Source organism: Hemitrygon akajei, chromosome 10, assembly GCF_048418815.1.
Source record: "Hemitrygon akajei chromosome 10, sHemAka1.3, whole genome shotgun sequence".
NCBI lineage: Eukaryota > Metazoa > Chordata > Chondrichthyes > Myliobatiformes > Dasyatidae > Hemitrygon > Hemitrygon akajei.
In genome coordinates this window covers 81,326,442-81,339,204 of record NC_133133.1, presented here as the reverse complement: position 1 = coordinate 81,339,204, position 12,763 = coordinate 81,326,442, and the positions used below count along the sequence as shown (strand labels likewise).

General features: G+C 43.8%; 1 protein-coding gene across 4 annotated transcripts in view; it reads right to left on the bottom strand.

Moving 5' to 3' along the window:
• Positions 1 to 12,763, bottom strand: part of LOC140734508 (diacylglycerol kinase delta-like) — a 170,566-nt gene that overhangs the window by 74,358 nt on the left and 83,445 nt on the right. For all 4 annotated transcript variants that reach the window (XR_012100551.1, XM_073058574.1, XM_073058573.1 and 1 more), the window contains exon 2: positions 1,235 to 1,345. Coding sequence is in view for 3 of the 4 variants with exons in the window: in XM_073058574.1 (XP_072914675.1) it covers positions 1,235 to 1,345 (111 nt within the window). In the remaining variant the exon portion in view is untranslated. The remainder of the gene's footprint in view (positions 1 to 1,234; positions 1,346 to 12,763) is intronic.

Genomic DNA, 12,763 nt, shown 5'->3' with positions numbered 1-12,763 from the left:
GGGTTGGAGCTCTGCGTCTGTACGTGGGTGGGAAGAACAAATGGAGCTTGTTTTGCTGCTATTGTTTTGTCACTTGTTGTGTTTTGTTGTGTTCTGTGCTGCTCAGCCAAGCATTTTGGGCATGCAATGTTGGTGCCACAATGTGTCACAGCAGGTTGCCCCCAGTACATCCTTGGGTGTGTTGCTATCACTGTTTATTTTAATGTACACTACAGGTGATAAATAAATCTGAATCATGAATCTGGAGTTTTGAACCTTTCAGTCCCTTATATAGGGATACATACATTTTAAACTGGAAACCTTTCAGAGAACACTTAATTAGCGGATTCCTGGAATGGATGGGTTGGCTTCCAAGGAGAAGTTGGAGAGGTAGGCTTGCAGCTAGTGGAGTTTAGACACGATTGAAGCTTGGAAGACCCTGGGGGTTTCTAAATTGTGTGAAGAAGTTCTGTCAACTTGTAGGAAAATCTAGACATCAATTATATATTTTCTTAAAACTGGAAGTGGCTATTTAAGACAGAGGAAGAAGTGAGTTTTCATATCTCAGATAGTTGTGAACCATTGAGATATCAAAATCCCTCTTCCTGTAATGTGGGTGGGATCAGAGCTGAAGTTATCAAAGCAGAATTAGGTAGAATGGGCTGCATAAGGTAGGAAAACACCCAGCACATTCCGAACTTCCCTCAAAGTCCATCTGTAAGACCCTGGCTCTCTCTCAGGAGTATTGGCCATTCTTCCTTGGAGCTCTCCATCTGCATAAAGCTCTTCTTGCAACGGGAACTCTCGTTCCAATGGCATTCTGCAGCATCTTCAGTTCTGTCCCTCTCTGCAGCTCCCACCAAAAGACCCCAAACCAGACTACTGTCCTTCCAAAAACTCTTCCCCACAGCTCTCTAGAACCTTCTCTCACATCCCACAATCCTGATTGGCTGACTCACGTTCCGAAATTGGACACCATAGGTTTTAATCTTAGCCGAAGCCAAAACACACTTTCCAGCATGGCTCATTGCTTTTACAGGAAGCTGCTAATATGAACGACCTCACAGCGTAGCATTAGAAATCTGAACCAGGGCACTACATATGTGCAGTAGTTGTGCTGAGGGATTGGATGGGAACATTCTAGGAAGGGATTTTACACAGCATGGGTGAGATCTCTTGCTAGCTTATTACAGTCATTAGACAAGCGCCAGAACACTTTGAAACATTTAAACAGTCAGAGCAGCATTTGCTTTACCTTTGAGTCTTTGGCCCAGTACAGAGTTCTCCCTCTCAGTTTGAAGTACCTTTTCTTCCACCTCTGGAAGGAACTGGTCTGCTTCAGCAGCAATCCTTCAATGATGCTCTTCTGATTTAAAATAAAACAGAATGCATGAATGAACAAAAGAAAAGGTTTATGCAGTGTGAGCTATGTTTGTTTGTGACGTGATGTAGTGTTCCACTGTGGGTTGCATTGCAGTTCTTTGGGTACAACACTCAACAGTTCCACTGACTGCTCTGGAGTTCCTTTTTTTTATTTTAACTGTTATTCATAAAAAGAGAAGAGATATAAAAACCTGTTTTTCTTTACATCCATAGTGTTGTTAAATCCATATACAGTATTACTATGTCATCCAGTATATACGTTGAGACCATTAACTAAAAAAGGATGTGCTGCCATTGGAGAAGGTCCAGATAAAATTCACAAGGATGATCCTGGAAATCAAACGGTTAAAGTCTGAGGTGTGTTTGACGGCTCTGGGTCTTTACTCGCTGTAGTTTACAAGAATGAGGGGGGATCTCACTGAAATCTATTGAATATTGAAAGGCCTAGATGGAGAGGATGTGGAGAGGATTTCCTTTAGTGGGGGAGTCTAGGACAGGAGGGCACAGCCTCAAAATAGGACATGCATTAAGAACAGAGACAAAGAATTTCTTTAGGCAGAGAGTGGTGAATCTGTGGAATTCATTGCCACTGTAGCCAGTGAAGGCCAAGACATTGGGTATATTTAAAGTGATGGTTGATAGGATCATGATTAGTCAGGGATCAAAGATTATGAAGGGAAGATAGGAGAATGGGGTTGAGAGGGATAATAAGTCAGCTATTCTGGAATGGCAGAGCAGACGCAATGGTCTGAATGGCCTAAATCTGCCCATATGTCCTAAAGTCCTATGGTCTACGTACAAAGCACCAAACCTATTTATATGGCTACTTTGAACTATACTCACAGCATGTTTGAGAACCCAAGCCCTTAGTGTCCACTGACATCAGGACCTTTGACTGTAATCCTTCATCACAAAAGCTTTCAGTTGTTTGAATCAAACTTCAAGGCACTCATCAACATGCACTCCTGCAGTCTGGAATGTGCCAAGTGGCAGATTCCCTTAAAGGACATCTTATTAGGCTAGCAAGCCAGCAGGTTTCACACAGACCAAAGTGTGATCTTCCAGCAACAATCGATGTTTGTCTCACTGTGCATCATTGGGAAACGCCCTCAGGCTAGAATTTCCTTTGTTATAGAATGGGGCTATTTTATTGTAACTCTCTGGGTTGTGAATATTTTTAGTCAAATTAAAGTAATATCAAATTACATAATCACAAAAGATCCCACAGATGCTGAAAATCCAGAACAACACACACAAAATGCTGGAAGAACTCAGCAGGTAAGACAAAATCTATAGAAATGAATAACAAGTCATTGTGTTGGACCGAGCCCCTTCATCAGGACTGATTCCAGGATTGAACGGCTTATAATATGGAGGGCATCAGATAGCTCTGGGCCTGTATTCATTAGAATTCAGAAGAATGAGAGGTGACCTCAGTGAAGTCTATCGAATGGCAAAAGGCTTTGAGAGAGTGGATCTGGAGAGGGTGTTTCCTACAGTGAAAGTGTGAGATGAGGAGGAATTTCCTTAGCCAGAGAGTGGTGAATCTGTGGAATTCTTTGCCACAGGCAGCTGTGGAGGCCAAGTATGTATGTTTAAGGCAGAGGTTGATAGATTCCTGATAAGTCAGGGCATGAAGGGATATGGGGAGAAGAGATTGGGGCTGAGAGGAAAATAGGATCAGCCGTGATGAAATGGAGCAGACTCAATGGGCCAAATGGCCTAATTCTGCTCCTATATCTTATGGTCTTATGGACGGGAAAGAAAGCATGCCAGAATAAAAAAGTGGGGGTTGGAGGATAAGCTAGAAGGTGATAGGTAAAGTCAGGTGGGTGGGAGAGGGGGGAAGAAGTAAGAAGCTGGGATGTGATCAGTGAAAAGGAAAAGGGCTGGAGAAGAGGGAAACTGATAAGAGAGGAGAATGGATAATGGAAGAAAGGGAAGAAGGAGAGGCTCCAGGGGGAGATGATAGGCAGGTAAGGAGTAGAGCCAAGAGGCCAGACTGGGGAAATGAAGAGGGAAGAGGGAGGGTAAAAATTACTAGAAGTTGGAGAAATCGGTGTTCATGCCATTAAGCTGGAGGCTACCTAAACAGAATATGGGGTGATGCTCTTCCAGCCTGAGAGCTGCCTCATCATGGCAACAGAGGAGGTGTGGTGAACTACATATACCTGTCTGGACGCACCCCTCTGCTGACTGCTCCTGTGGCAGACCCCTGTATAAAGGCGGTTGGAGGCACTGCTCCCCCCTCAGTCTCCAGGATGTTGTGTGGTGGTCTCTTGCTGCTAATTGTGGTCATTGCAGCTAATAAAAGCCTATCGTTCGCCTCCTGTCTCCGAGAGTTATTGATGGTGCATCAGGAGGCCACGGACTGACATGCTGGAATGGGAATGGGGATAAGAATTGAAATGGTTGACCACCGGAAAATTCCACTTCTTGCAGAGTCAACAAAGCAGTCCCCCAATCTATGTTGGATCTCACCAATGTCGAGAAACTGCATTGCGAGCACCAGTTACAGTAGACAAGCCCAATAGATTTGCAGATGAAGTGTTGCCTCACCAGGAAGGACTATGATGTGTTGGATGCAGAGGCTCAAGGGTAAGGTAGTTGAGGACAAGAGGAACTCTGTCCTTGTTAAGGTGGGAGGTGATTCCTTGTCATTTCATCCCTTCCCACTAATCTCCCTCCTGACACTTATCTTTGCAAATGCAGAAGTGCTACACCTGCCCATTCACCTTCTCCCCCATTTCCATTCAGGGCCCCAAAACAGTCCTTCCAGGTGAGGTAACACTTCATCTGCAAACCTGTTGGGATTATCTACTGTATCTGGTGCTCCCAATACAACTCCCTCTGCATTGGTGAGACCTGACGTAGATTGAGAGGCAGGCTTGTTGAGCACATCAGCTCCATCTGGAAAAAGCAAAATTTCCCAGTACCCAACCATTTTAATTCCTATCCTCATTCCACTTCCAACATGTCAGTCCAGAGCCTCCTCTTCTGCCGTGATGAGACCACTCTCAAGTTGGAGGAACAACACCTCAAATTCTGTCTACGTAGTCTTCAACCTGATGGCAGAAAATTGCTGCCGTGACACCCAATCAGGTTGCCCACCAACTAATACTAAATGGTCGACCAAGTAACAAGGAACAGAGGCAAATAAAAAGCAACATCAGGAGATGGAGTCAGCTTTCTCAAATGGGAGTAACAACTTTCCAGCTCTCATGCTAGAAGAATTAAAGGATGAAGTATCACAGCTAAAATCTAACAAAGCTGCTAGCATAGATGGGATTCTTAATGAATTCCTTAAACGTCTTGGACCTAAAGCACTCCACTGGCTTCTGTCCCTTTTTAACTGTTGCCTAAGGTCATTAAAAATACCTAAAAAGTGGAAAAGAGCCGAAGTTGTTGCTCTCCGAAAACCCAATAGAGACCCCAACATTCCCAAAAATTACAGACTGATTTCCTTGCTCTGCACCCTCTATAAACGCTATGAGAGACTCATACGGAAAAGAATATCCCCCTTAGTCGAAGATCTTCTAACACCAGACCAAACTGGGTTCAGGCCAGGCCACTCTTGCTGCGGTCAAGTCCTGAATTTAACCCAGTATATTGCGGATGGCTTTGAAATGCGACAAATTACAGGAGCAGTATTTGTTGACTTAACAGCAACATACGACACTGTGAATCACAGAAGCCTCCTACTGAAATTATCTAAAATGTTAAAGAATGAAACCTCAGTCAAAGTAATAAGAAGCCTCCTAGAAAATCGCAGATTTTATGTAGAAATGAATGGAATTAAGAGTAGGTGACGTCCACAAAAGAACGGACTACCAGAGGGATCAGTCCTGGCACTATTTAATGTTTACACAAACAACCAACCAACCTTTCCTAACACACGCAGGTTTATCTATGCAGACGACCTATGCACAGCAACACAAGCTAACTCCTTCCAAGAAGTTGAAGTATGACTTACAGCAGTCCTCGATGCAATGAAGCAGTGTTATGAAAAGTGGTCTCTGAACCCAAATCCATCAAAAACTCAAGTGTGTGCATTCCACCTGAGGAGTTGAGAAGCAGCTCGGAAACTCAAGATCTTCTGGTGTGGGAAGGAGCTCGAGCACCATCCGACTCCAGTTTACCTGGGCGTGACACTGGATAGGACGCTCTCATTTGCCACCCACATCCAAAACCTCTGACGGAAAGTTGGCTCTCGCAACTCTCTCTTGAAAAAATTAGCAGGCACGAAACAGGGAGCCAATGCTCACACACTTAGATCAACTGCCCTAGCACTCTGCTATGCACCTGCAGAATACTGTGCACCTGTGTGGGGCAGATCAGCCCACGCAAAGAAAATAGACCCGTTGCTTAATGAAGCCTGCCGAATTATCACGGGCACACTGCACCCCACACCCACTAACATCATTTATAGACTTGCAGGCATTACTCCCCCAGAGATCCCAAGACACACTACAACAGAAATTGAAAAAGGTAAACAGAACTCGGATCCATGGCACACACTACATCTTCATGTGCCAGTTTCCAACCACCTAAAATCGAGGAAAAGCTTTGCTACAGTGGAGGAACTACTGCACGGAACATCCCCCCAAACATACAGGATTGACCTCTGGCAACAAACAGAAGCCAGAACCCCACCAAACAACACAGTGCAAGACCCCACAGAAATGTTGCCAGACCCCGGGGGCACTGCTTGACAGACGGATGTGGTGCGCTCTCCACAGAGCGAGAGCGAGAGTTTGTAGGACGGGAGATGACATGGTGAAGTGGGGTTTAAAGACCAGCGAATTCTGTGAGTGTGGCAAAACGGTGCAGAACATTGAGCACATTCCGGCAAATGCCCACTCTCACCTGATTGAGCTGACACTGACCTGCTCAACATCAGACAAACAACACTAGAGTGGCTGGCTGGATGGTGTGAGAAGTATGATGATGATGACCTGATGGCATGAACATCAATTTTTCCAACTTCTAGTACTATTTTTTTCCTCGCCCTTCCTTCTTATTCATTTGCCACTCTAGCCTCTTACCTCTTCTCCTCATCTGCCTATCACTTCATCCTGGTGCCCCTGCTCCTTCTCTTTCTCCTACGGTTCACTTTCCTCTCCTACCAGATTCCTTCTTCTCTTTGCCTTTTCCTCTTATCAGCTTCCAGCCTCTTACTTCATCTGTCCTCCCTCGCTTCCTGGCTTCACCGATCACCTTCTAGCTTCTCAGGTGGAATTTCCCCTTAAGGAAACAATGCTGACTTCAGCCTATCTTATCGTGCCTCCAAGTACCCCAAAACCTCATCCTTAATAATGGACTCCAATATCTCCCAACCACTGAAGTCAGGCTCAGTGGCCTATAACTTCCTTTCTTCTGCCTCCTTCCCTTCTTAAGGAGTGGAGTGACATTTAGAATTTCCAGTCCTCTGAAACCATTCCAGATCTAGTGATTCTTGAAAGATCATTACTAATGCCTCCACATTCACTTTCGCTACCTCTTTCAGAATCCCGGGATGTAGTCCATCTGGTCCAGTTTCACAAGCACCTTCTCTTTAGTAATAACAACTACACTCAGTTCTGCCCCCTGACACTCTCGAATTTCTGCCAGCCTGCTGGTGTTTTCCACAGTGAATACTGATGCAAAATAGTTAAGTTCATCCACTGTTACTTTGTCCCCCATTACTACCTTTCTAGCATCATTTTCCAGCAGTCTGATATAACTCTCACCTCTCTTTTACTCTGTATATATCTGAAAAAAGTTTGATATCCTCTTTTATATTATTAGCTAGCTTACCTTCATATTTCATCTTTTCTCTCCTTATGGCCTTTTAGTTGTCTTCTGTTTTTGAAAGCTTTTTAATACTCTAATTTCAGACTAATATGTGCTACATTACATGCCCTCATTTTTGCTTTTATATTGTCTTTGCCTTCCCTTGTCAACCATGGTTACATCATTCTTCTTTTAGAATACTTCTTTATCTTTGGGATGTACTGCACTTCCTGAATTTTTCACAGAAACTCCAACCATTACTGTTCTGCTGTCATCCTTGCTAGTGTTCCCTTCCAAACAACTTTGGCTAGTGCCACTCTCATGCCTCCACAATTCCCTTTACACCACTCTAATACTGATGCATTTGATTTTATCTTCTCTCTCTCAAACTGCAGGGTGAATTCTATCACATAATCTTCACTGTCTTCTCAGGGCTCCTTTACCCTGATCAAATCTCATTCACTACACAATACCCAATCAAGAATTGCCTTTCCCCTCATGGGCTCAATCACAAGCTGCTCAAAAAAAAAAGCCATCTCAAAGGCCTTCTACAAATTCACTTTCTTGGGATCCAACATCAGCTGATTTTCCCAATATACCCAAATATTGAAATCCACCATGACAATTGTAACAATGCCTTTCTTACAAGCTGTTTTAACTCCTGCTGAAATTTGTATACCACATTCTGGCTGCTGTTTGGATTCCTGTTTATATCTTCCATCATGATGAAGGGTTTCAGCCCAAAACATCGTCATTACCTCCTCCCATAGATGCTGTCTGGCCTGCTGAGTTCTGCCAGCATTTTGTGTTTTTTATTTATTTCCAGCATCTGCAGATTCACTTGTGTTGCCAAATGGTAGTCAGCTGGCTGCCCAGCCTGTGTAGGGAACAGTCAGCACACAAAAAAAAACACAGTCAAGTTCGTGCCATGTATTGGAGACTGAAGGAATTTTTGAAGCCAGAATATGAAGCAACAAACTATCTGATGGAGAAGTGAATGGGCCTGTAAAAAGAAAGTAATTGTTAAGGTTTCAGGCTGAGGTCTGCAACAGGGCATGCAGGAAGTGTGTGGACAGGAGGACACCACTAGTGCAGGATTTCAATCTGAAACGTTAAAAATCATCTCCAACCAATGCTCAACCCTGCAATGGTAAAAGGACCCTGACGGCAATTATATACAGGCCTCCCAACTGTAGTTGGGATGTGGAACACAGACTATGGTGAGGAATAGAAAAGCTCTATCAAAATAGCAACATTATGATAGCCATGGGAGATTTTAACATGCAGGTCGATTGGGAAAATCAGGTTGGTAATGGATCTCAAGAGAGTGAGACTGTTGAATGCCTATGAGATGGCTCTTTAGAGCAGTTTGTCATTGAGCCTACTAGGGAATCAGCTATACTAGTTTGGGTGTTACATAATGAACTAGAAGTGATTTGGGAGCTTAAGGGAAAAGAACCCTTGGGAACCAGTGATCACAATATGATTGAGTTCAACTTGAAATTTGACAGGGAGAAAGTAAAGTCTGATGTAGCAGTATTTCAGTAAAGGAAATTACAGTTTTTTGAGAGAGGTCTTGGCCAAAGTAAATTGGAAGGAGCTGCAGGCAGGGATGATAGCAGAGCAGCAATCAGGTGTGTTTCCAGGAAAACTGAGAAAGGTGCAGGATAGATGTATTTCGAAAATGAAGAAATACTCAGATAGCAAAATAGTGTAACCATGGCTGACAAGGGAAGTCAAAGCTAATGTAAAAGCAAAAGAGAGGGCATATAACAAAGCAAAAAATAGTGGGAAGATAGAGGATTGGAAAGCTTTAAAAGACCTACAGAGAGTAACTAAATGAATCATTAAGAGGGAAAAGATGAAATATGAAAACAAGCTAGCAAACAACATCAAAGCTTCTTCAAGTATGTAAAAAACAAAAGAGAAATGAGAGTGGAACTAGGGCCACTAGAAAATGAGGCCAGAGAAATAATAATAGGAAACAAAAGAAGGCAGATGAACTAAACGAGTATTTTCCATCAGTCTTCACTGTGGAAGACACTAGCAGTGTGCCAGTGTTGAATGGTGCGAGAGAAGAGAAGAGAGTGTAGTTGAGAAGGTGCTTAAAAAGATGAAAGACCCAAGGGTATTTAAGTCACCCACAACAGATGAACTGCATCCTAGGGTTCTGAAAGAGGTAGCAGTAGGGATTGTGGAGACATCAGTAATGGTGCCAGAGGGCAGAAAAATGACAAATGTCACTCCACTCCTAAGGAAGGAGGAAGATAGCAGGAAGGAAATTATTGATCAGTTTGCCTCAGTGGTTGGGAAGGTGTTGGAGTCAATCATTAAGGATGAGGTTATGGAGTACTTGGTGACACTAGACATGATAGGACAAAATCAGCATGGTTTCCTTAAGGGAAAAATCTTCCATGATGAATCTGTTGGAATCCTTTGAGGAGATTACAAATAGGATAGATAAAGGGGATGCAGAGGATGTTGTATATTTGGACTTTCAGAAGGCCTTTGACAAGTTTCCACACATGACATTTCTTACCAAGTTAAGAGCCCTTGCTATCACAGGAAAATTACTGGCATGTTTAGAACATTGGCTGATACGATGGAGGCAGTGAGTGGGAATAAAAGGATCCTTTTCGGGTTGGCTGCCAGTGACTAGTGGTGTTCTGCAGGGGTTGGTGTTGGGACCGCCTTTTTTTATGCTGTATATCAATGATTTAGAGGATGAAATAGGTGGATTTGTTGACAAGTTTGCAGAAGATACGAAGATTGGTGGAGGGGCAGGTAGTGTTGAGGAAACAGGTAGGCTGCAGAAAGACTCAGACAGATTAGGAAAATGGGTTAGATAGTGGTAAATGAAATACAATGTTGGAAGATGCATGGCTATGCACTTTGGTAACAGAAATAATTGTGCGGACTATTTTCTAAATGGGAAGAAAATCCAAAAACTGAAATACAAGGGGACTTGGCAGTACTTGTACAGAACACTCTAAAGGTTAACTTGCAGTTTGAGTCAGTGGTGAAGAAGGTAACTGCAATGTTAGCATTCATTTCAGGAAGTCTAGAATATAAGAGCAGGGATGTGATGCTGAGGCTTTATAAGGCACTGGTGACACCTCACCTTGAGTATTGTGAACAGTTTTGGGCCCCTTACCTTAGAAAATAATATGCAGGTATTGGAGAGGGTGCAGAGGAGGTTCACAAGGATGGTTCCTGGAATGAAAGGGTTATCATTCGAGGAACGTTTGATAGCTCTGGTTTGTACCCGCTGGAATTCAGAAGGATGAGGGGAGAATACCATTGAAACCTTTTGAATATTGAAAGGCCTAGACAGAGTAGATGTGGAAAAGGTGTTTCCCATGGTGGAAGAGTCTAGGACAAGAGGGCGCAGCCTCAGAATAAAGGGGCACCTTTTAAAACAGAGATGTGGAGAAATTTCTTTAGCTAGGGGGTGGTGAATTTGTGGTATTTGTTACCACAGGCAGCTGTGGAAGCAAGGTCATTGGGTGTATTTAAGGCAGATTGGACATGGCATCAAAGGTTATGAGGAGAAGGCCGGGGAGTGGGCCTGAGGAAGGAAAAAAAGGATTCAGCCATATGGCAGAGCAGACTTGATGGGCCAATTGGCCAAACTCTGCTCCTATGTCTTATGGTTTTATGGATCCACTGAGTACCTCCAGTAGACCATTTGCTCTTCACACTACGGAAACAGCAGAATGAAGCAGAACTGAACAAGGTCCTTGCCCACCTAAAACAAACAGAAAATACTGTAAGCATTCAGTGGGTCGACTGCTTCTGTGTCAAGTGGAATGGTCAATTATTCTAGCAACACACACACAAAATGCTGGTGGAACGTAGCAGGCCAGGCAGCATCTATAGGCAGAAGTACAGTCGACGCTTCGGGCCGAGACCCTTTGTCAGAACATCGAGAGTCCTGACGAAGGGTCTCGGCCCGAAACATCAACTGTACTTCTTCCTAAAGATGCTGCCTGGCCTGCTGTGTTCCACCAGCATTTTGTGTGTGTTGCTTGAATTTCCAGCATCTGCAGAATTCCTCGTGTTTACGTGGTCAATTATTCTGGTTGTTAGAACTGAACTTTGGCTTGCACAGCTGCTGGTTTGACTCAGCAACAGAGTTAGCTGGCCAAAAGGTGAGCCTACAACACAGCATCTCTATCACAGTGAATATATTGAAAATATAGGGAGCAGGATTTTAAGACTGAAACAGCTATGAAATTCTTCTTGAAAATGTTAGTGGATTTCTGGAACTCTCTATCACAAAGGGGTTGTGGAAGCCAAATCACAGAGGATAGTTAAAATGTAAGTATGGTAGATAAATGTTTGAAATAAGTTGGGGGGGGGGGGGGTGTTGGAGGGGTGGATTGAGGCTTTGGAGAACTGGCACCAAACAGGAGTTGAAGCCTGAAGCAGATCAGCCACAGTCATACTGAATAATGGGCAGGCTTGATGGGTTTTGTAAACCATGCGAAAATCTGCACCAGTATCTTGGGCCAAATGTATCAGAGCAAAGCCATGTTGTGGAACACACTGAGCTGATTTTCACTGCATTGTTGTCAGTGACTGTGAACAATGAGAGCCAGTATCTGTGCTTTAGCCATCAGGAATTTTCACAGCTCTGTTTACAGCCATTGGGTATACATGCAGAGCAGACTAAATCGTTCCCTGGCCATAATAATCTGCTCTTTAAACACAGATGCAAAACATCTGATGTAAAAATAGCAGCTGCATCTAAATATAGATGAGAATCTAGTGTGAGAGCCTGCCCTCTATTTGCTCTCTCATGAGCTGCTTTGATAGGCATAGACGTAGCTATCCTGAGCAGACATGCTTTCTGTTTGAAGCAGCTCTACTGTAACGCCCCCTTTTTGTATTTTTCTATTTTCTATTTTGTATTTTTCTATTTTCAGCCCTACAATTACACAGCCACCTTACTAACTTTACATTACTTTCTCTGAGAATAGTCACACAACCAGAAAAGCACACTCATTTTAAGCTCTTGAAGTGTTTCCTGACCATCTGCACACAACAGGCCTGGGTTTAAAGTTACATTCTGGTGCTCCCCACATTATGACCTCCCCAACCACCCCCACACCCACCAAACCACTTACTCTCCCACCCAACAAATTCCCATTCATGGTAAAGTGTAGAGGGCACACACTGGCCACATCGGTCATCTCAGTACCCACAAACCTGTAGTGGAAGCAAGCCATTCTCAACCTTGGGCCTTAAAACCACCGAATTCTTCTCAAGTGGAATCACTGTCAACCTCCTCCATGATCTGAATCAACACATTGGCATCATGTGGAGGCTCGCATAGTTCAACAACTCCATCAGACGATGCCAACTCAGGGCCACCCATGTTGGAGTGGCCCTGGGCAAGATGCCAGACAAAGATCGATCCAACCCCAACTCCATAATGGATGGACTCGTGCCTGCCCCTCCCAGCCATGCCATACAAAACAACAACGACTGTCAACCTGCTCTCAGCAAGATCCCACATAGACCCACCCTTCTTCAGTGATACCAGCTGAGGCTTTAGCACAGGAGGGAGAAGTCCCCTTCCCTTGCCTCCAAGAAAGTCCAGCATACCTTTTCTACCAACCTGAGA